This window comes from Hyperolius riggenbachi, chromosome 2, assembly GCF_040937935.1.
Source record: "Hyperolius riggenbachi isolate aHypRig1 chromosome 2, aHypRig1.pri, whole genome shotgun sequence".
NCBI classification, from domain to species: domain Eukaryota; kingdom Metazoa; phylum Chordata; class Amphibia; order Anura; family Hyperoliidae; genus Hyperolius; species Hyperolius riggenbachi.
The window spans coordinates 76,703,047-76,728,082 of record NC_090647.1 but is presented as its reverse complement, the minus strand read 5'-3'; the positions used below and the strand labels follow the sequence as shown (position 1 = coordinate 76,728,082).

The window sequence follows — 25,036 nt, the reverse complement described above, 5'->3', positions numbered from 1 at the left end:
GCTGATGATATTAAGGATAACAGGAACATATTTCCTTCATTTTTTGACTGTAACATATGGGATTGTCTGTTAGCCAGTCTTCCTGGAATTCCGTATAAAGTGTAAATTACCTATCATTGTCTGCTTCTAATGAGGAAACCCTTAATTAGACAGTTGCTGTGAAGCCTATACAGGTGGTCAGACCATGTTGTCTGAATAATGCCTCAGATGTGTATTGGGCTTGGGAGTAATTGGTCACCTGGCCAGAGTAAACTGAAGTCTGTCTAATGTAATTCTGTATGTAGATGTCCATTACCTCTGCCCCATTGTCCAGCAGGGGAAACTGTGTCTACTGCTAATTACCTGCCAATTGAGGAAGAATAGGCTGGTCGGCATGGCTTTTGAGTCTGGTGTCAGCCATTGGGACAAGGCAAGCCTGCTAGAGTCTTGGGGGCAGGGGGAAGCTGACACCTGAATGTTTGAAATGTATTTGACAGCCTACTGGAAATTATTGAAGAGGTGAAGTCCTTTTGATACCATTTTCTACCTGTGGAAATTGAATTATTGGTGGAGTTGAAAAGCCTCATTTAACAATCTCTTGATGTAAAGACATTGTAACCTGGGGAAATTGGGCTAAGGAAGTCTTTTGTTGGGTGTGTGGACTATAGTGGATGTTGGATCTCTGGAAATCCAATTATGACTGAGGATGTAATTAAATCCAGCTTCCCCCCCCGTCCACACAGGCTTACAGCCTCGAGGCGAATATTTCATTATAAAAACCAGGGGACAGCTACCTCAAAGCAGTTCTCTTCTGACGGTAGTGGCAGCCGGTCTCCTGGCCCAAGCTAGTGAACTCCTGGTCTAGCCAGACTGTGTCCGTCCACACCAAAGTCCACGATTCTTCTATCGGGATCCCTTTATTTTGGTAAGCAAAATCGCTTTGTGTGTTATCTTTGTACATTTTATCTTGTAACTATTTTTACTTGTTTTTTTTGTAATCTCTTTGTATATCTTCAGTTTTGCACTGTTCTATGTTTTTCTAGAATATTAAATTATTATTTAATAAGTTTGACTTCTGCCGTACTAAACTAACCCTCATAGCCTAGAAGAGACTGAAGTGTAACCGTGTATAAGTTCATGCCTAATTGTACGCTTGAGCAACACTACCGTAGGAAATTGTAATTGCATTGTGTGTGGGGGGCGTTTGTCATACGTTGGCCTAAGCGCGCAGCTGACCCAACGTACGAACAACGCCAGTGCGAGTAGCTAACAGTATCGTTCGGAACGACTGTTAGTGGGTCTTTGCTTCACGACAGTGTAAGATTGCAACTGTGTGTGTGTGGGGGTGCGTGGCGTTCCCGTATTTGGCCTAAGCGCAAAGCTGACCCAAATACGAAAACGCGGAGTGCGCGCTGAGGACTCGACAGCAGAGTGGAAGTGTCTAGCAACGCTAGTGGTGGCAGTGAGAGGTGTTTTGAGGGGTTCCAGCCTTGTTTGTAGCTTAAATAAGGCTGTTCCCCGCTTAATCTGGTCAAACCCGCAGTCGGGAACCGTATACGCAGGCGTGCCGCGGGCCGGTTCCTGACATCGCCAGTCACGGACTGTCCGTCACAGTTCATAATGAAATCCCTACCAAAATCATAATAGGTGGGGGAGGGTGAAGAGAGCAAGCGTACAAAACATATTTGCATGTTTTTGGGAATATTAGAGGAAATCGGAGTTCCTGGAGGAAACCCATGCAAAATGGAGAGGACATCCAAGCTCCATGCCTACACTGTCCTGGCCCAGATTATAATGCTGCAAGGTGAGAGTGCTATCCACTGGCCAACTGTGTAGCTTAGTTACTTGGAAACCAATTGGCTGGGTAAGTACCAGGGGCCGGCTTGGTCTGTGAAGTGCATGGCTAAAAGCTCCGCCCCAAGCACAGACAGCAAGCTTTCTTCTAGTCTTGGAGCCAGGTCCAGATTAATATCACTGGATCCTCTAGGCAGAGATGTCCCGTCACCTTTGACTTCCCCATCCAGGGATCTACAAACACCCGTTGAACTGCACCGCAAGTTTGCTGGGTGGCCAAGCTACCACATCTCTCTTACTTCCCTTGCCCGTCAGGGAAGGAGGGAGGCACTAGAGAGAAGTGAGCTGCCTTTCCATCATCAGGTGCTTGTAGGCACGTGCCTACAGTGCGTTATGGTTAATCTGGCCCTGTTTGGAGCCCCGCACATGGTCTCAGTTGACGCACTGAAAAGTGCAAAACAATTGTCAGGCTATCGGCAGATGTCATTTGTCCATGTAGAGGATTGGTGAGATTTAAGTAACAGCAAACTTTGATTAAAACTGTCTAGAAGTGATATTGGTGCCCACGGCTATCTCTTTTGAATACATTCCTCAGCTCAATGCAGCGTCCTCTGCTGCTGTCATTCAACCTTACTAGTCCTGCTAGTATGCTCTGCATGTGCAAACATTAAAACAGTAAAAGTGTGCAAATAGTGGGCCTAGTTGTATGGGATTAGTGGCAGAATTTTGGCTCTCGAGTGCGATCCAAATATATGCGCTGGTGCTGCTCCTTGCCACTGCGGTATACAGTATGGTGTAACTGCATGTAAAAGAAGCACTCCAATAGTGTAATATTGTTTAATAATAAGTTATGGTTGCAAAGAAATATGCATGTAAAATGTGAAAGGCTCATCTCTCCACAATGACTGTCCTCCGATACAGGTGTCCTCCGTTACAAAGAGGAACCATTTTGCCAGCTACATTAACTGTGGTATTGACAACACGTTTCGACGTGTGCATTTTCGTCGGGTCATGTGGCCCGGCTACGGAGCATGCGGCAATAAGCCAACGGAGTCGGCTCATGAATATTCAGAATGGCAGCGCACTTTCGCCGTGGCTGCTGGTAAGGCCTGATGCTCGGCGGAATGGCATAATAATGTAAAGATATTTCAGAATGCCATAGCCATGAAATAAAGTGCAATAGTTAATACATGATTTAAATCAGTATAAAAGAGTTTAAAAGTAAATGAAGTTCTGTACATGCAGTGACACTATCACACGCCGGATGTGGGTAGAGTTATGATAGGGGCAAAATGCTGGCAGGTGTGGGCTCCAATAAGAGATATTAACGAGTGTCCATCACCCATTTGTTTGTAAGTTAAGTCTTGTGTTAAGCACAGTGAAAGGTGGATAAATAATTTACTTTTGGACAATTTTGGATTTGTACATATAGCATAAACTATGTTTTTTTGGTCGTTTTCAACTAGTCATAACAGTTATTACTGTAATATTTAACAATTAAAATATGTAATAAAAAAGTATTTTGTACATGAAGACAACCTTGTGTATCTAAAAAGTTGTAACTCGAGATGTTTGTAAGTAGGGGACTGCCTGCATATACAAACACATTACTACAATTCATAATTCAGTAGTATAAAAGCAATAATTTGCGCATTGGCTAAAACTTCATGCTGACAAAACTGAGGTTCTTGTTATCGAGGGCCAGGGCTCAACAGCAAAGCAGCCCCAGTCTCAACCAACACCGCTAAGGATAGGGAGCTCAGACCCGACTGTGTGCACAGCCTGGGAATACTGATTGATAGGAAATTAAGCTTCAGGAATCAAATCTCAGCTGTTGTGAAACATTCCTTCTTTCATCTAAGGAATATTGCAAAGATTAAACACCTAATTCCTTCAGAGGATCTTCCAACCCTAGTCCATGCCTTCGTCACATCAAGGTTAGACTACTGCAACGCCCTCTACACAGGCCTGCATAAGAAAGACTTACGCCGCCTGCAATTAGTACAGAATGCCGCCGCAAGGCTGTTAACGAGCCAACCCCGCCATTGCCACATAACACCAACCCTGAGCTCACTCCACTGGCTACCGATAAAATGGAGAATTCTGTTTAAGATTGGCTTACTGACATTCAAATCCTTGCACAATCTGGGCCCTGGATACCTGAAGGACTTGTTGCAACTGCATCACACCCCTCACAATCTTAGATCAAAAGGACGCAACACCATGGTCACCTCCAGAGTCCACCTCAAAACCTTTGGAGACAGAGCCTTTTGTCATGCTGCCCCTACACTTTGGAACTCCCTGCCACACCCAATCAGGACAGCTCCATCCCTGGAAGCATTTAAGTCTAAACTGAAAACCTACCTCTTTAGTCTGGCATTCATGAACATCTGACTATCTCCTCTGTAACACAACCCAGCCTGCAACCCTGTATTAATCTGAGACACAACTATGTGCTTTGAGTCCTATGGGAGAAAAGCACTTTACAAATGTTATTGTATTGTATAGATGTGTTGAAACAGCACCCCCTAGTGTCCAGTATACATCCCAGCTTTGTTGGACTTCTACAGTGCATACTTTCTAGGTATAGCTGTACAAAAGTACAATCTGTTAATAGTTGCAATTTTGCTGTTGCTTTTCCTGATGTATATTTAGTGGGCTAAAGTGGACCTGCATTGTCCCACAGTCAGCTTCAGTTTCCCTAGGTTGTGCTCCACTGCGCATGCGCAGTCCCAACCACATGTGCCCCAATCACTCTCCCTTGGCCAGGAGTGTGCTGTGCCTGCAGAGTTACAGTCTTAGCAAACTGTGCAGGATGTTCCTGGTAACGGGAGAGAGTAGTCGGAAAGCGAGTGGCCAGGACCGCACAAATGCGCAGTGGAGCATGACTGAAGTTACTAGAGCTGACTGATGGACAACGGAGCGGCCCTGGGAGGTCACCAAGGAAGCCCAAGGACTACAGGGTGTGTTGGAGGAAGCCCCAGTAAGTATAAATGCGTATATTTTATCTCAGGGTTCCTTTAAGCGGAACAACCATTCCATTGGCTTATAATGTGTCAGCCTGCTCATTCCTGACCGCCCACTCCGCGCATTACATATTCCCATGCAATACCTATTCCCATGTTTAAAACGTAGTCACGTGGCCTAAAGCAGGCCAGATGAAGGTGTTATCAAAAGATACAGCTGCCTGGAAAGATTAGATATTTTTGCGTTTGAAAACGCTTGACACCAAATGGACCACTCACAACAGAAAACTCCCAATAATAAAAACAAACGTATCACATCCAGAATCGCTCTTGGTTTAGTGTGTCCACCGGCTATTTCACTGGCATGAAAGCAATTGATAACTTACGTATCTTCATTTTTGGATTCCAGTGGAGGAGCCGGACCCCGAGCATGACCCAGAGGATCAAATGCAGAACCTACATAGAAAGACAGGTCTTCAGTGGAAGGACAACCTAAACAAGTGCAAGCTCATCATTTGTCATACAACACGGACGTACCTCGATAACCTGCCTTACTGTACCCGGCAGCCCGCACTGCTGTCATTGGTCGAGCCGCACCTTCCTAAGGAAACATACATTAACCAGACAAAGCAAGATTCCTTTAGAACATCATTTGGGAAGACCATTATTTCTTATGAAAGCATATTTAAAGCAAACCTGAACTGAAAATAAACTTGTGAGATATTTACAATTATTCTTTAATATTTATATAGCGCCGACATCTTCGGCAGCACTGTACAGAGTATTTTGTGTTGTCAATTAACTGTCCCTTAGAGGGGCTCACAATCTAATCCCTATTGTAGTCATATGTCTATGATGTATCGTGTAATGTATGTATCACAGTCTTGGGCCAATTTTAGGGAAGCCAATTAACTCATCTGTATGTTTTTGGCATGTGGGAGGAAACCGACGTGGGAGTGCCCAGAGGAAACCCACACAGATACGGGGAGAACATACAAACTCCGTGCAGATAGCTCCCTGGGTGGGACATGAACTGGGGACCCAGTGCTGCAAGGAGAGAGTGCTAACCATTACGCCACCGTGCTTCATTGTATGTGTAGTTCTGATGGTAAATAGATCATTCGTATCTGTAAAAAAAGATTTTGACTTACCTGGGGCTTTTGCCAGCCCCCTGCAGCCGCCCTGTGCCCACGCCGTTTCAAAACGATCCTCCGTTCCCCTGCCGCGGAACACTTTCACTTCTTCCATCTGTGTCCACTGCGCCTGCTCGGCAATAGCAGCGCAAGTCCTCGTTCAGATTTTCTCTTACACACGCTCCGGGTACGAGGCTAAGCGTGGCCAGGGCGCAGTGGCCTTTGACTTAGAAGTCCGATTTCACAGCGTGAAGAAAAGTAAGCCACGGCAGGGGAATGGAAGATCATTTGGAAACGGCGTGGGCACAGGACAAGTTTTTCACAGGTAAGTGTAGAACTTGTATAGATACTTCAGTTCCGCTTTAAGACCTGTTTAAAATGTTTATGATTTATTAAAGTCTGGCTTAGGAAGGCAGAGTCTATTGTAGCTATGGAGGAATGGATTCTTCTTTCACAAGATCGAAACGATCAAAGCATCATAACTTGGTCAGTGTGGGTAGAATTTCAATATGAATATAAGAATATCATGCCCATCTTAGAGGTTAGCCCCAATCTCCTCTCTTTTTCGGTCTTTTTCTCCCACTACCAGCACAGGGGGAGGAAGGGACCTGATCTTGTTTTAATTATTCTAATTCAATTTATACTGTATTTGTGTATGTTTTATCATTATACTCTTTCGGTATAGGAGAGAACAATTGTTTATTAACAGGGTCTCCCTACTGCACTGATTAAAATGTTGATTGAAGTGCACTTGTAAACATGTACCAATAGGTATAGGCCTGTTTTGTCTGTATATGCCGTTACATATTTCACAATAAAAAGGTAATACTGTAGTGAAAAAAATAATATGTTCATGATCTTTAACTGTAAAGTAATTGTAGAGCAAGAGGTTGGCCGGCGCTCAGGTGTCAGTGAACGGATAGCAGCAGCTGGGCGGGGATGGCTGGCGTCGCTCTGGTTATATCTTGGCATGCTCAGTATCACAGTATACTAGTCAGCTTGTGTAGATGAACGTATAATATGCTGATACAGAACTGTCAAGGTGAACCTTTGACTTTATTGGAAATGTAAGCATTCAATCATGCATGACTTTCTGTATACCATCACCCAGTGCAGGGGGTGTATAGGAGACATGTGGTGGGCCAATCATTTTGCTTATTGCTTCTTCAAAGTGCCCCAGAAGAAGCGTTATGCGAAACGATCGTCAGGCCGTGCTTCACCTCCTCTGCACTCTCCTGCACTCAGTGATGTCTCTACAGAAAGCTGTACATAATTAAATGTTGAAATTGCAAATTCCAATAAAAACAAAGGTTCCCCTTGACAGCACCGTATCAGCATATACGTTCATCATGATTTGTAACCGCTTTCCTTTTTCTCCTATGGACCTTGCGTTAAATCCTTATCAAAACTGTACAAGCACTCGATCCGATGACCTATAATTTCTCTGTATACAACATTCCTGCCTATGAAGCCTCCTGTTGGTTTATTGTGGTGGATGCACTAATACCACAGTGTCAGCTAACAATGCAAATCAGGGCAGGTAGGTGAATTCTCTGTAGCTTGTGTCCTATGCACAGTACCTGCACAGCTCCAGTCATGGGTCTTCCCATAGAGGAGGATAGGTTCATCCTGGGCTGAAAAGGACAAGACAAAGTAGACAACTCATTTCAGTCGTTCATAACAAGCCCTGGCTATGCAAGGAAAATTATGCAGTCATATATGAATGAGAAACCATGAAGTGTATGTTTGCACACGACTCCCCCGCCCCCAATAATAACCACAAGAAATTAGACTGGGGGTGGGTGTCACAGGAGGATCGTCCACCAGGAAACCTAGGCAGGTGGTTGGGGCCTAGTAGGTGTCAAGGGGCCCACCTGTCACCTTCTTTGACCTCTCTCTCCTTCAGCTTACCAAAAGGACAAAAGGACCACAAGGGCGCTGAAAACCTTGCCTAAAGCTCATTACATCTTAACCCATCTCTGGTGGGTGTTGGACACTGTGGGAATATAAGGCTGCACTACATTTGCCTGTGCTGTCACAGTAGTCAGAAAGCTTATAAGATAAATTGACTTCTAACCAGGGCTGTGGAGTCGGAGTCGTGGAGTCGGGCAATTTTGGGTGCCTGGAGTCGGAGTCGGGAAAAAATGCACCGACTCCGACTCCTAATGAATTTGTAACTGTAATTAAAATAGAAACTAAGATAAAATCTTCTATTTCTCAGATAATAGTCATTAAAAATAATGTATATATACACTATATATACAGTAATAGCTGTGCTTAGTCCACAAAAATGAAATAAACCAATCAAAATTAGTTACTTGTGCTGCTTCAATAAAGCAGTCCCTGTATTTTTAAGGTCAGATATACATATCTGATTGTGACTGTATATATGATGTGTACACAGGAATCTCTTATATATGTTACGGCCAGAACCCGAAGTTTGGCCACTTCTAGTTCTGGCCGGCCACTTCGGGTTCTGGCCGGCTAATGCGCGAAGTGGCCGCTGCGCTGCGGCCAATGTTAGAAATGGAATGATTCCTCTGACATTAATGTATCTTCTGGCCGCAGCGCAGCGGCCAAACGTATAACAACTTAGTTCATTTAATGCAATTCAGCCGGCGGCAATGTAACAATTCAAGCCGCCGGCTTTTTCTCTGCGCCTCTCTCTCCTTCTCTTTCTCCCCCCCCCCCCCCCCCCCCGCCTCTCTCGCTCAGTCGCTCTCCTATGGACAGCCGGGCGGGGACACGAGTGTCCCCCCCGGAGTCGTTCGTCGCGGCAGGGGAATCCTGCCGTTCTTGCAGAGCGGGTGCTGGCAGAAGCGATGTCTGCAGCCTCCCCGCTCTGCTTTCCTGGTGCGACGAACGACTCCCGGGGAGACGCGTGTCCCCGCCTGCTGCCCATAAGAGGAGGAGGAGAGAGAGGCGCAGAGAAAAAGCCGGCGGCTTGAATTGTTACATTGCCGCCGGCTGAATTGCATTAAATGAACTAAGTTGTTATACGTTTGGCCGCTGCGCTGCGGCCAGAAGATACATTAATGTCAGAGGAATCATTCCATTTCTAACATTGGCCGCAGCGCAGCGGCCACTTCGCGCATTGGCCGGCCAGAACCCGAAGTGGCTGGCCAGAACTAGAAGTGGCCAAACTTCGGGTTCTGGCCGTAACATATATACTAAATAACATCTATGCTGTAAGAATAAAGCCTGATGTGTAGCTGTGTCACTAATAGAGATGGTCAACGAGATGGAAATAATTCTGCATTGATGCTGATTTATGCAAATGTATGCACTCCCTTTGCTGATGAAATCAAATAATTTGATATGTTAAAATTTGGTTTGGTGACTACAAATTAAAGGGTAACTGAGACGGATGAAAAGTAAAGTTTTATACATACCTGGGGCTTCCTCCAGCCCCCTTCAGGCTAATCAGTCCCTTGCTGTCCTCCACCACCCGGATCTTCTGCTATGAGTCCTGGTAATTCAGCTAGTCAGCGCTGTCCGGCCGCATGCCGCTCCCACAGCCAGGAACATTTTGCACCTGCGCAATAGTGCTGCACAGGTGTAGTATGCTCCTGGCGGCGGAGTGTGTGCATGCGCACTACGCCCGACTGCCTCAAGTACCTGGACTCATAGCAAAAGATCCAGGTGGTGGAGGAGGACAACGAGGGACTGATTATCCTGAAGGCGGCTGGAGGAAGCCCCAGGTATGTATAAAACTTTAATTTCATCTGTCTCAGGTTTACTTTGTTACACAGTAGTACTATACTCTACATATGCACTCCCCACAGAGCTGCAGGGAATCCACTGAGAATGCTGTGCACATTGAACACAGAGGTGTTGTCTGTTTACAATCTCCTCATTCCCCTGCAGATCATTCTTACATGTACCCACACTTACATTGACTAGGGCCTGATAGATGTTCTTTGTTCCGGTTTGTACCTTTTACAAGTACTCTTACCAAGGACTAGTTTTAGTCTAAAGGGAATAAATATAGTAGTCTACATATCCTTCTCACTTCAGTTGTCTTGTAAAATTCCTAAGCATTGGCAGTTAAGAGACGAATTTCATGTTACATACTTTTAATCAACAAAATTGTAATATGCAAATTAGAGGAGTCGGAGTCGAGGAGTCGGAGGAATCCTAAAATGAGGAGTCGGAGTCGGTGGATTTTTGGACCGACTCCACAGCCCTGCTTCTAACACAGATTTATTAAATCAGCTACAAATTTCTCTCTGATCAATCATTTAGTTAGAATGCTTGACTGATTTTGCTCCCCCTGAGATGATCTGAGAACCCCATGGCCGTTTATGCTCACTGTTCTTTTTACAGCAGTCTGTATATTATGGAGCAGTTCTCATAGCTCTACGTTTCTCAGGGCTGTGGAGTTGGATTCGGAGTTGAGGAGTCGGAGAAATTTTGTGTACCTGGTCTCCGAGGTTTCAATAAACTGAAGAGTCTGAGTCAGATGAGTTTTGAACCAAAGCCATAGCATTTGTACAAATTGGACTAAGGAGTCAGAGTTGAGGAGTCAGAGTCGAGGAGTCAGAGCAATTTTGGGTACCTGGAGTCAGTGGTTTCATAAACTGAGGAGTCGGATGGTTTTTGTACCGACTCCACAGCCCATATGCTTCCCCAAGCCCCTGTACAGCTGCCTATCCCTGTATGAAAGCTTCGCTTGTAGATCTGATCTGTATTCATCTCTGGTCAGTGTTCTCTGCGCATCCATTAATATTCCTGTACATGACCATAATACTGGGGGAGTTTGCAGAAACAGGATGGATACCGTGCAGTACTACTGTATAAAAAAAAAAAAATATGCTAAAATAAAATTACTTGCAGGTTTCTGGAATGCAACCCTGGCCTAAACTGAAAACCCCCTGCTCAGAAAGATGACAACTTTGATTCACACTTATAGGATATTGAAGGGGGAGGGGGGCACAATTTTCACCTTATTGGAGGAGATAAATGACTCATAAAACGTAACTTCTAATAAATCATTACAACTGTCTAGTAGCTGCTAATTACTATTACTAGTGATTGACTGAATGAGGGAAGAGGTGGAGGATTAACATTTTTTATTATTTTTGTTTGTTTTTTTGCACTTAAAGAGAGCGCGAGGTGGGCTAAAAAAAAAAAAAAAAAAAAAAAAAAAAAAAACCCAAACAAAAAAAAAAAAGTAGGTTACCTGATCCGCGGGGCTGAGCGGATCAGGTAACCACAAAAACCGCCGCGCTCGTGGGCCGCAATGGCCCACGTTCACTTTTGTAACCTAAAGGTTACAACGCTGCACTGAGAGACTGTGTGTCTCATAGCGTGCAGGGAGGCGGGGGAGCAGCAGGGGGCGCGGCCGGGGAGAAATGGCAGCTCAGGAAACCCTGTAGGAAAGCCCCTGGCAGGCTTTATGAGCAGGGAATTCCTCTCCCCAGTGTTTACCTCCGAGTTAGCGACAAATATTGTGTGGGGCTATAGCGTGGCATTGGGGGGCAGAGAGAGGCAGTTGGGGGACACAGAGACATGTCATGAGGCAGAGAACATGCCTCTGTGTCCCATCTGCTCCCTGCCCCCCCCCCCTTCCAGAACCACCTTGGGTTCTCATTAACCTTTGCACTGAGCACTCTGACCCCTGAAAAGCCCCCCCCCCCCATTAAAAGGGTGAAACATGTTGGGGTGGGGTTACTAAACAAAAAGTGTTACACACTATTAGAGAGCCTATGCCACATTTAACACAAAATATACTTACGCCAAATCCGGTTCCCAAAGGACGGACAGCAGCTGTTCCTGGGATTTTAGCTGTAATCTGTAATATTATAAAAATTAGCCCTGTGTAAAATATCTGAGCACGGTGTACAAACATTATGGGATTCAGGGAATCTATGAGGCTGTAGTACAATAAGTTGGTCTGAACTGTCCCAATGGGTGCTCACACTTTGAGCACTACAGAAATATTAATGATCATTTTAAAATGATGGGTTGGATGAATGAAATAATGACCAGGAGTTTTATTAACCGTATATTTCGGTGTATAAGACAACTGGGCGTATAAGACGACCCCCCAATTTTTCCAGTTAAAATATAGAGTTTGGGATATACTTACCGTATAAGACTACCCACCCTCTTCCAAATCGCACCAAATAAATAGTAAAAAAAAAAAAAAAAAAAATCATATACTGGTGCTACAGTATGTATGAATAGATACTGGTGCTGTACTTTATATGGTACCCAGTATATAACATATAGGTGATTGACTGGTTGGATTAATTATTAACCACTTGCCGAGCGTGGGCTCTACAGCCCGCAGCACCGATCAGGAGTGCAGCAGGGTGATCAGACTACCCCCCTTTTTTCCCCACTAGGGGGATGTCCTGCTGGGGGGGTCTGATCGCCGCCGGCTGCATTTGCTTAGCGGGGGGGCTCTTCAAAGCCCCCCTCCGCAGCGTTCTCCGCTGTCTCGCCCGCTCCCTCCCCCTGTGAGCTGCGCAGGACGGATTTCCATCCTGCACATTGAAGGATAGGCTTCAGCCTATCATATGCCAATCAGAGGCCGGGGATCGCCGATCTGCCTTACGGCGCTGCTGCGCCGTATGATGTAAACAGCGGGGATTTCTTCCCCGCCTGTTTACATTTTGCCGGCGAGCCGCGATCGGCTGCTCTCCGGCTGTTCACGGAGACACCCTCCGTGAACTGACATGGAAACGGCCGCTCGTTGCCTCAGACAACCAGTTAACGCCAATCGGCGTTAGCTGGTCATCAAGAGGTTAACCAGTACCACACTATAGTGGGCACTGTGAAGTCTCCATTAAGTGTATGGGGGCACTGGGGAGGTGGTAAACGTCAAGGGGAGAAAATCACAGTAACTTTATGAAACTATTTATCATATGACCACATACAGTTTTGGCAACCATTTGCACCTGGAGAGGAGAGAATGGGAAGAAAGGGAAGCACTGACTACAGTAAAATAAAAATCTTTGGCAAAAAAGGATCATATTGTTGGAATTTATATACACTTTTATTAAAAAAACAACAAACAAACATGGAAAATTATACATTCTTGAACTGTACCGGAGGTCTGCGTCCATGACTGGTCTTCACCGCCTGCTGAAAAGCCACATCATTGTCCAAATCCTGCAACACATGAGAAGAAAAGATATTTTATTGGCAATCATTTACAATTCTTTACAGCCCAGCTAAGCTCTGACACATTTAAAGTGGACCTGAACTCTTGCACAAGACAGAAGGAAAACATGGAGAAATGCACTCTGTATGTACTTAGAGTTTAGCCTGTCTAACTTGTCGTCGTCTGTGACTAATTACAATTGTAATTTGATCTCTCAGCTGTGTCAGCTGGCTGCCTCGGTAGAGCAGCCAATTTGTAAACACAGGATGTTAACCCTATGTCTGCTTCCATGAAAGCAGGAAGTAGACACTATACATTTATTGCAAGATTTATATCAGCTGTAACAAAGAAATACTTTTCTTCAAAGATTATTATGCTGTTGCTTATCTTTTAGCGCAGAGAGGAAGTTCTGAGTTCAGGTCCGCTTTAAGAAAAACTGCTTGCTTACATTAAAGAAGAACTCCAAACTGTGTTATAAAAATCTGCTTCCAGCTATACAATGGCGTGTGTGTGTGCAACCCTGACCCTCCAGTGATGTTTAGCCTAAGCTGTTTATTATGCAGAATTCTCCTCCCAGAGCATTCTGGGAGGCCAGGTGTTACTTCTGCTTGGACACACACAGTAAACAAACATTCCACAGTGATGCACCTGCCAGCAGTAGAGATGTCGCCACCTTTGATACACTTCAGAAAGTGAAGGCGAATCTTGACCTGGCAATAGGTCGCAGCACACGGTGAGTGCTACTCACTTGGGTGTGGTGACGGCTGTCCTGTCTCTGTGCCAATGATGTTTTTCTGAGAGAAGGATTGAAATTGGATGTGAAGTGTATTAACCATCTGCTGGAATTATATGGACACTGGGGGACTTATGGGGGATGTGCATAACATTGTCTATGATATACAAGTAATGAGTATTAGGTATTAATGTGCATAACTGTGAGCGCCTGCCTCTTGTTTGTTTGTACTGTATAAAACTTTACTTTAATTGAAGATGCAATGCAATTAATACACATATATCACAATGATGTCATCTGTGTGCTTTCTACGACATATGGACTGTCTAGAAAAGGGATCCGATAAATAGTCACATAGCTCCACTAATGTTCTGCAAGGTGGGTGAGATTAGGAGCGGGCCCCATATTCCCTATCCCCCTCCATCGTTGCAGAGGCTATTGTTATGCCCTTGCATGAGTCATGAGGTGCTTACACACGCACTACCGCCGGTGTTGTGTCTGATTACGCTGCCTGGTAATTTGCACTGCCCCGCATGCGCATAGGAGACTGTGCGGCCACAGTTCCTATTGAATGATGCTGCTGGTGGTAAAGTACTAAATATCTCTGCTTCCTCACATCCTACACTCCCCAAATTTTCAGGGTAGGGAGGGGACCCCCCGAACTACACCTCTGCCATATTGCAGCCCCCGAGCCCCACTGGTTCCCGAGATAGATTTCTCTAATCTATCTCCTGAACCAGCGGGGCTCGGGGGCTGCAATTTGGCATAGAGGTCGTTCGGGGGATACTCTCCCTACCCTGAAAATTTGATGAGTGTATGATGTGTGGAAGCGGAGATATTAAGTATTTTACCATCAGCAGCATAATTAACTTCACACTGAGCATGCGTGCTACTCAGTATAGAAGGGAGCTTCCGGGCAGCGCAATCAAACATTACACCGGCAAGGACAGGTCCGCCGGACCCTCCCGCTGGGCGGACGTTCAGCCGACAGAAGCACGTGTGTACGTGCTGTCGGCAGACTGATAAGGCTGTTTCTGAACGATCCGCTGAGTTGGAGGGTCCAGCGGACCCACCGTTGCCGGTGTAATGACAGAATGTGCAGCCCGAATGCAGCCCAGCACGCTGAAGGGAAACGTCATCATGTGCTAGAGCAGTGTTTCTCAACATTTTATTGGTATGTACCCCTTTTAAAAGCTTGTACTCGCCAAGTACACCCTAGCATAGTAAACCTTATCACAAGTACCCCTTGACAAATAAATATTTAATCGTAGTACATAATAATTGGTTCTAAACAATTTCCAAGCATTTACTATTGCTTTTAATTAGCTAAAATACTAATTTGGTGTTGTTTATGTAGGATTTATCATTTTGTAAAACTCTAAATTTGTTATACTTGGTTAAGTATATCAAGCATGAGTACCCCCTGGAACCATCAGAAATACCCCTTGGGGTACGTGTACTGCATGTTGAGAACCTAGGTGCTAGAGCATCGGGCTACACGTCATCAGAATGAGACAATTTAGGGCCCGTTTCCACTAGTGCGGACTCGCCGCATATCACCGCTGACAAAATCACATGCGGATGCGATTCCGCATGCGTTTTTTGCCGCGATTTCGCATGCGATTTCGCATAGGCAGGGTATATGCGATTTTAACCATGTCACTGCCTGTGTCAATTTACATTACTTTCAATGCGAAATCGCACGCGAAATCGCGGGAAAAACGCATGCGATTTCCCTATTAAATACATTGCCTGCGATTCGCCTGGATTCCACACGCAGGCGAATTCTGCAGGGTCTACCGTGCAGAAAAATCCTGCACATAAAAACGCAAATGAAAACTGACAAGTGGAAACAGTCCCATCCACTTGTATTGCTTATGCGAATCTGCATGCGTTGTCTGCATGCGGATTCGCGCTAGTGGAAACGGGCCCTTAAAGTGCATGCTCGTTTTTTCTGCTGCTGCATTGTTTATAAACGTCTCTAGCCGCCTCCACCAACCACCACTATCATCAGGATCACTGTCCAGCAAAAAGCAGGAGGGGAAAAAAAGACAGCAGAAGGGCGGCGGTGAGGGGCAGAGTATAATGACAGAGAGCAGGAGGGGGAAAAAAGGCAGAAGGGCGGTGGCGACGGACGGAGCATAATGATAGAGAGCAGCACTAAAATATACACTTTCCCTAAGTTAATTCCCACTGCAGCGAGGGGGGATGACACAGCACACATGTTGTACAGCCGCGTGTGCAGTACCAATAGAGCTGCGCAATCTGCGAAGCTGCACATTCTGTCACTACACCGGCGGTAGTGCGTGTGTACACACCTATGTACATATTTAACATTATTCTTGCTCGAAACAGAGACCGTTTTGGGTGACAACTTAGGGCAAGCACTGTGCAATTACTGGCAGGTAGCAGGAATATTCTGATCTATGAAATAGCTCTGGGATTCTTACATCAGTGTCAAATGTAGGATTATATTCATTGTAGCCGGAATACAGGTCCTCTTCCTCTTCCTCAGGCACCAGGTGAACGTGCTGCATCATGATGGCCGTAGCTTGATAGCCAATGGGCAGGAGTGATGCTGAAAGACAAGGAAGAGTATTACGTCAGGAGATACAGATTTTGACTTTCCTGTGAATGTTAGGCTTGGCCAGGCTTCAACCAGGGCTGTGGAGTCGGTCCAAAAATCCACCGACTCCGACTCCTCGGTTTAGGATTCCTCCGACTCCGACTCCTCTAATTTGCATATTACAATTTTGTTGATTAAAAGTATGTAACATGAAATACGTCTCTTAACTGCCAATGCTTAGGAATTTTACAAGACAACTGAAGTGAGAAGGATATGTAGACTACTATATTTATTCCCTTTAGACTAAAACTAGTCCTTGGTAAGAGTACTTGTAAAAAGGTACAAACCGGAACAAAGAACATCTATCAGGCCCTAGGCAATGTAAGTGTGGGTACATGTAAGAATGATGTGCAGGTACTCTGCAGGGGAATGAGGAGATACTTCCTCTATTACACATTCTTCATGCACAATCTGAACAAGGTTTATGGGTGACAGACAACACCTCTGTGTTCAATGTGCACAACATTCTCAGTGGATTCCCTGCAGCTCTGTGGGGAGTGCATATGTAGAGTATAGTACTACTGTGTAACAAAGTAAACCTGAGACAGATGAAATTAAAGTTTTATACATACCTGGGGCTTCCTCCAGCCGCCTTCAGGATAATCAGTCCCTCGTTGTCCTCCTCCACCACCTGGATCTTCTGCTAGGAGTCCAGGTACTTGAGCCAGTTGGGCGTAGTGCGCATGCACACACTCCGCCGCCAGGAGCATACTACACCTGTGCAGCACTATTGCGCAGGTGCAGAATGTTCCTGGCTGTGGGAGCGGCATGCGGCCGGACAGCGCTGACTGGCTGAATTACCAGGACTCATAGCAGAAGATCCAGGTGGTGGAGGACAGCGAGGCACTGATTAGCCTGAAGGGGGCTGGAGGAAGCCCCAGGTATGTATAAAACTTTACTTTTCATCCGTCTCAGGTACCCTTTAATTTGTAGTCACCAAACCAAATTTTAACAACATATCAAATTATTTGATTTCATCAGCAAAGGGAGTGCATACATTTGCATAAACCAGCATCAATGCAGAATTATTTCCATCTCAGTGACCATCTCTAGTGACACAGCTACACATCAGGCTTTATTCTTACAGCATATATGTTATTTAGTATATATAAGAGATTCCTGTGTACACATCATATATACAGTCACAATCAGATCTGTATATCTGACCTTAAAAATACGGGACTGCTTTATTGAAGCAGCACAAGTAAGTAATTTTGATTGGTTTATTTCATTTTTGTGGACTAAGCACAGCTATTACTGTATATATACATTATTTTTAATGACTATTATCTGAGAAATAGAACATTTTATCATATTTTCTATTTTAATTACAGTTACAAATTCATTCGGAGTCGGAGTCGGTGCATTTTTTCCCAACTCCGACTCCAGGCACCCAAAATTGCCCGACTCCAACTCCACAGCCCTGAATGAAACAAGCTAATATTCGCAAGGCAAATTCCTCCTGCAGGATATAAGGCATATACTGTATAGCCTGATTCACGTACTGCCGGAAATATGGTCATGCATATGGTTTAATGAGGAATTGTGCAAAATAGCAGTTTAGACTCACTCTCCGCTAATCAGATGCCATTTTTGTTAACTATAGTAATAGGAAAGGAGATTACAGAAGGTGGCAACCAGACCAGGCCCTAGGAAAGCCCAGGAGCCTGCTCAGGTTGCCTTGTAGATCATCCACTCTAGTAGGTCAGAACCTAAAAACTTACCTCTTCAGGAAAGCCTATAAACTTACCAAAGACATTCAGTAGCCATCAACCACCACATGACGAACTTGCACACAGCTACCCCTTGCCAGTTGTTCCCCCCCTTAGAATGTAAGCTGAAATGGGCAGGTCTCTTTGCCCTTATGTGTTATTATTGCTGTGTAAAACTAGGTAATTGTGATTTATAGTGTACCAGAGATGGTACACTGGCCATTATTTATACAGTGGGATGCGAAAGATTGGGCACCCTTGTCAATCGTCATGATTTTCCTGTATAAATCGTTGTTACGATAAAAAATGTCAGTTAAATATATCATATTATATGAGACACACAGTGATATTTGAGAAGTGAAATGAAGATTATTGGATTTACAGAAAGTGTGCAATAATTGTTTAAATGAAATTAGGCAGCTGCATAAATGTGGGCACTGTTGTCATTTTATTGATTCCAAAACCTTTAGAGCTAATTATTGGAACTCAAATTGGCTTGGTAAGCTCAGTGACCCCTTGACCTACATACGCAGATTAATCCAATTATAAGAGTATTTAAGGGGGTCAATTGTAAGTTTCCCACCTCTTTTAATTTCCTTTGAAGAGTAGCAACATAGGGGTCTCAAAACAACTCTAAAATGACCTGAAGACAAAGATTGTTCACTATCATGGTTTAGGGGAAGGATACAGAAAGCTGTCTCAGAGATTTTAGCTGTCTGTTTCCACAGTTAGAAACATATTGAGGAAATGGAAGACCACAGGCTCAGTTCAAGTTAAGGCTCGAAGTGGCAGACCAAGAATAGACAGAAGCGACAAATGGTGAAAACAGTCAGAGTCAACCTACAGAACAGCACCAAAGACCTACATCATCTTGCTGCAAATGGGGTCACTGTGCATTGTTCAACTACTCGGCGCACTTTACACAAGGATGCGAGAATGATGCAGAGGAAGCCTTTTTTCTGCTCAGAGCACATACAGAGCTGCTTGTGGTATGCTAAAGCACATTTGGACAAGCCAGCTTCATTTTGGAATAAGGTGCTGTGGACTGATAAAACTAAAATTTAGTTATTTGGGCATAACAAGGGGCATTATGCATGGAGGAGAAAGAACACAGCATTCCAAGAAAAACACCTGCTACCTACAGTAAAATATGGTGGTGGTTCCATCATGCTGTGGGGCTGTGTGGCCAGTGCAGGGACTGGGAATCTTGTCAAAGTTGAAGGATGCATGGATTCCACTCAGTATCAGCAGATTCAGGAGACCAATGTCCAGGAATCAGTGACAAAGCTAAAGCTGTGCCGGGGCTGAATCTTTCAACAAGACAACGGAGTACAAGAGGAATCGCTGCCGGAAGACTTTGGCACAGGATACAGCTGGTATGGCTTATCCTGCTGCTGCACAAGTTCCCGGTGACGTTAAATACTATTCCTCCTCTAGGTCCACGTGGATGGTGGGGAATGATGTAAGTCGGCTTCCAGCTATTGCTGGAGGGCGAATTATAGTGTTTTAAAAGTAACTTTAGCTCCGTCTTCTGACAGCGCCAAAGTTACTCACTGAGCGCCGCTATTACGGTCTATAGTCTCCTGCGGTGGATTGCCAGTGTTGGAGACAACGACCCTAAACACTGCTCAAAATCCACTGAGGCATTTATGCAGAGGAACAAGTGCAACGTTCAGGAATGGCCAACTCAGTCCCCAAACCTGAATATAATTGGAAATCTGTGGTGTGAGTTAAAGAGAGCTGTCCATGCTCGGAAGCCATCAAGCCTGAATGAACTAGAGATTTCTAAAGAGGAATGGTCCAAAATACCTTTAACCAAAATCCAGACTCTCATTGGAACCTACAGAAAGCGTTTAGAGGTTGTAATTTCTGCAAAAGGAGGAGCTACTAAATATTGATTTCATTTATTTTTTTGTGGTGCCCAAATTTATGCACCGGCCTAATTTTGTTTAAAAAATTATTGCACACTTTCTGTAAATCCAATAAACTTAATTTCACTTCTCAAATATCACTGTGTGTGTCTCCTATATATTTAAGTACAAGAAAGGAGGAAAGCGCCGTCACTGCTGTCAGTTGCTTTATTTTCATCTTCCATAAAGTGACAAAATGCTGCATACATATAAAAAAAAAAAAAAAAAAAGTATAAAACACATACCGGAGATTGCGGGCCTTAGGCTCTTCATCCCCTGCACCCACCGCACCTTATCACAGCGATCTCCGGTATGTGTTTTATACTTTTTTATATGTATGCACAGGGCCGGTCCTGGACTTTCTGCTGCCTGAGGCAAAGATCGTAAAGGCGCCCCCCCCAATATTTCTACATAACATGAGCGGCGGCCGGCGGCAGCCAGCCAGCCTTATCATCATCATCGACACGTCGGCGGCGCTCGCTGCTCAGTGACTGACCGTGACAATCAGCCGCAGCCAGGGCAGCAGAGCGGGCGGCAGCCGCCGCCATCAAATCAGCAGGCTTAGGCACTAGGCAGCGTCACCAGCATGCAGCCTTGGAGGAGACAGGAGAGGCTGCAGAGCTCGGAGTCGTCGGACTCGGAGGCCGGCGGCAACAGTGCAGTTTCTAGGCTAAAATGCACCCAGGGCGAGGGTGTAAAAATTGCGCCCCCCCCCCCCCGGTATAGGTAACCAGCTATAGGTCCCCCCCCGAGTATAGGTGGCCAGGCATGGGTGAGCCAGTAAAGTTGCCCCCAGTATAGGTTAGCCAGGTAGTTGCCTCCAGTATAGGTAGCCAGTATAGTTGCCCCCAGTATGTTAGATAGGCAGGCACCCCCCCCCCCCCCGGTATAAGTTAGATAAGTAGGTGCCCCCAGTACAGGTTAGCTAGGTAGGTGCCTCCAATATAGGTAGCCAGTATAGTTGCCCCCAGCATAGGTTAGATAGGTAGGTACCCCCAGTATAGGTTAGTTAGGTAGGTGCCCCCAGTATAGGTAGCCAGTATAGCTGCCACCTGTATAGGCTAGCTAGGTAGGTAGGTGCCCCCAATACAGGTTAGATAAGTGCCCCCAGTATAGGTTAGATAGGTAGCTTCCCCCCAGTATAGGTTAGATTAGGTCGCTGCCCTTCAGTATAGGTTAGATTAGGTAGGTGCCCCCAGTACAGGTTAGATTAGGTAGGTGCCCCCAGTATAGATTAGATAGGTAGCTGCCCCCAGCATAGGTTAGACAGGTAGCTGCCCCCCAGCATAGGTTAGATAGGTAGCTGCCCCCCAGTATAGGTTAGATAGGTAGCTGCCCCCCAGTACAGGTTAGATTAGGTAGGTGCCCCCCAGTATAGGATAGATAGGTAGCTGCCCCCAGTACAGGTTAGATTAGGTAGGTGCCCCCCAGTATAGGATAGATAGGTAGCTGCCCCCAGTATAGGTTAGATAGGTAGCTGCCCCCCAGTATAGGTTAGATAGGTAGCTGCCCCCCAGTACAGGTTAGATTAGGTAGGTGCCCCCCAGTATAGGATAGATAGGTAGCTGCCCCCAGTATAGGTTAGATAGGTAGCTGCCCCCCAGTATAGGTTAGATAGGTAGCTGCCCCCCAGTACAGGTTAGATTAGGTAGGTGCCCCCCAGTATAGGATAGATAGGTAGCTGCCCCCAGTACAGGTTAGATTAGGTAGGTGCCCCCCAGTATAGGATAGACAGGTAGCTGCCCCCAGTATAGGTTAGATAGGTAGCTGCCCCCCAGTATAGGTTAGATAGGTAGCTGCCCCCCAGTACAGATTAGATTAGGTAGGTGCCCCCCAGTATAGGATAGATAGGTAGCTGCCCCCAGTACAGGTTAGATTAGGTAGGTGCCCCCCAGTATAGGATAGATAGGTAGCTGCCCCCAGTATAGGTTAGATAGGTAGCTGCCCCCCAGTGTAGGTTAGATAGGTAGCTGCCCCCCAGTGTAGGATAGATAGGTAGCTGCCCCCCAGTATAGGATAGATAGGTAGCTGCCCCCCAGTATAGGTTAGATAGGTAGCTGCCCCCCAGTATAGGTTAGATAGGTAGCTGCCCCCCAGTATAGGTTAGATAGGTAGCTGCCCCCCAGTATAGGTTAGATAGGTAGCTGCCCCCCAGTATAGGTTAGATAGGTAGCTGCCCCCCAGTATAGGTTAGATAGGTAGCTGCCCCCCAGTATAGGTTAGATAGGTAGCTGCCCCCAGTATAGGATAGATAGGTAGCTGGCCCCCAGTATAGGTTAGATTAGGTAGGTGCCCCCCAGTATAGGATAGATAGGTAGCTGCCCCTAGTACAGGTTAGATAAGATAGGTGCCCCCCAGTATAGGATAGATAGGTAGCTGCCCCCAAAACAGGTTAGATTAGGGAGGTGCCCCCAGTATAGGATAGATAGGTAGCTGCCCCCAAAACAGGTTAGATTAGGTAGGTGCCCCCCAGTATAGGATAGATAGGTAGCTGCCCCCAAAACAGGTTAGATTAGGTAGGTGCCCCCCAGTATAGGATAGATAGGTAGCTGCCCCTAGTACAGGTTAGATTAGGTAGGTGCCCCCCAGTATAGGATAGATAGGTAGCTGCCCCCAAAACAGGTTAGATTAGGTAGGTGCCCCCCAGTATAGGATAGATAGGTAGCTGCCCCCAAAACAGGTTAGATTAGGTAGCTGCCCCCCAGTATAGGTTAGATAGGTAGCTGCCCTCCAGTATAGGTTAGATAGGTAGCTGCCCCCCAGTATAGGTTAGATAGGTAGCTGCCCCCCAGTATAGGATAGATAGGTAGCTGCCCCTAGTACAGGTTAGATTAGGTAGGTGCCCCCCAGTATAGGATAGATAGGTAGCTGCCCCCAAAACAGGTTAGATTAGGTAGGTGCCCCCCAGTATAGGATAGATAGGTAGCTTGCCCAGGTAGGTGCCCCCTCATAATGGCGGAGGGGGGAGCCGGAGCCGCGGGGAGGGCAGCCCGACCTCTCCCTCCCTCTCCCCGGGCCGCCCTCCATGCTCCCCCCTCGGACTTTAGGCAGCAGAGTTAGCGCGCAGGGAAGCGCTGCTGTACAGAGCCTGTTACTCACCTCCCTGGATCCGATCGCCGCTCCCGCCCTGCTGGTCTCCTCTCTGCCTAGCCGGCTGATACACACGCGGCTGCTTCCTGTGTAAACAGGAAGCAGCCGCGTGTGTATCAGCGGCTACATTGCAGAGAGGAGACCAGCAGGGCGGGAGCGGCGATCGGATCCAGGGAGGTGAGTAACAGGCTCTGTACAGCAGCGCTTCCCTGCGCGCTAACTCTGCTGCCTAAAGTACGAGGGGGAGCATGGAGGGTGGCCCGGGGAGAGGGAGGGAGAGGTCGGGCTGCCCTCACCGCGGCTCTGGCTCCCCCCGCTCAGACAGTCACAGCCACTTCATCTGGTGCCGCCCCTCCACTTCCTGCCGCCTGAGGAACCCGCCTCACCCCGCCTCATGGGCGGGCCGGCCCTGTGTATGCATGTTTGCAGCAATTTGTCACTTTATGGAAGATGAAATAAAGCAACTGACAGCAGTGCCGGCACTTTCCTCCTTTCTTGTACATAGATTCAATCACTGCCTGAGCATGCTTGGAGTTTGCCTAACCATACGGACTCCTGTGATTATACCACCCTTTCCACAAAAAACTCCCTGCCTGAAAAAAAACTTGCTACAGTGCCAGCATCTCCACCTCTCTCCCTCTATGATACTTCCTATATATTTAACTGACTTTTATCGTAACAACCAATGATTTATACAGGAAAATCATGACAGTTAAGAAGGTTGCCCAAATTTTCGCATCCCACTGTACTTACATGGCTTTCTCCAATCCCATGAGCACCGTGGCTTCCCTTGCCGTCCTCTTCAGCCCCTCCATTCTGGCGCTATGACCCTGGTAATTCCAGTCAGTCGCTGCCAGTTATTGCCTTCTGCGTATGCGCCGCTCCACCACACGCACGCCCGCTCCCTTCCTCTGGAGCGTTCTGCATAGTACTACTGCGCAAAATGCTCCAGGGGGAGGGAGCGCTGCGATGGGTGCGCACGCGGCCGCACAGAAACCCGCGACTGCCCAAATTACCGGGAGTTATTTCAGCAGAGCAGGGGACCTGAGAAGGACAGCGAGGGAGGTCCCGGTGCTCATGGAGCTGGAGGAAGCCGCAGGTAAATATAAATAAGGGCTAGGAAACCATCTCTGGTATCCTTTAAGCCCATCTGAGAAACCTTGGGCTCAATTCACTAAGACCTGTTGAGTAAAAAATATTAGGTCAGTTAAATCACGCATTCAGTAGTTTATATATTTTTTTTTCAAATTCACAAAGATTTTTATACATGTGGTAGTAGTACAGTAATTTAATGAAAAACATTGCATCAATTCACCAAGACCTGCTTGGTAAACAGTGAAAGTTTAACCAAATGTAGAGTAGGTCTCAACTTCAAGCTATGTTCTGCTACGGTGATGTTCTCCCACTTCTGTGCATAGACAGCATTTAATAGTAATCAGCAACGTACATATGGAAACAAGGCCTTAGGGCCCGTTCACACTGCACGCGTTTCCAACCGCGTTTTGGAAACGCGTGCAGGTGGCCAAAACGCACGACATCAGACATTGCATAGAGTGCAATGTCTGATGTTCACACAGCATGCGTTCCGGACCTGTGCGGTCCGGGAACGCATGCTGCACGCAGATTTTACAAAAACGCGCGGCTGTCCCATTCACTTTTCAGTGATGGGATCAGCCACGCAACGCATACGAACGCGGACATGCGTGCGTTCGTACGCGTTGCGGTCCGCATGCGTTGCGGTCCGCATTTTGTAGTCTGAACGGGCCCTTAGGGTACCCAATTCAACACACACAAGCAATAGAACACAGCAGTACATGCATCCAGCTACATTTAAGTAGTCAGCAGGTGCTCGTCAGCCAATCAGGATGCACTGTCATACACCCTTTACCTGCCATATCACATCTAGCAGCCATTAGCATTCAGGTGGGAGGCTTCAGTTGGACGCCATCGCAAGATTGCGTCGCTAGCAGGACCGCCCCGTG

General features: G+C 46.2%; 1 protein-coding gene across 2 annotated transcripts in view; it reads right to left on the bottom strand.

The window, feature by feature from the left end:
- Nucleotides 1-25,036, bottom strand: part of IFT88 (intraflagellar transport 88) — a 74,204-nt gene that overhangs the window by 46,840 nt on the left and 2,328 nt on the right. For both annotated transcript variants that reach the window (XM_068266931.1, XM_068266932.1), the window contains exons 2-7: nucleotides 16,167-16,294; nucleotides 12,929-12,991; nucleotides 11,610-11,666; nucleotides 7,453-7,506; nucleotides 5,277-5,340; nucleotides 5,126-5,195 (exon numbers count right to left, since the gene is read on the bottom strand). In XM_068266931.1, the coding sequence (XP_068123032.1) occupies nucleotides 5,126-5,195; nucleotides 5,277-5,340; nucleotides 7,453-7,506; nucleotides 11,610-11,666; nucleotides 12,929-12,991; nucleotides 16,167-16,294 (436 nt within the window). The remainder of the gene's footprint in view (nucleotides 1-5,125; nucleotides 5,196-5,276; nucleotides 5,341-7,452; nucleotides 7,507-11,609; nucleotides 11,667-12,928; nucleotides 12,992-16,166; nucleotides 16,295-25,036) is intronic.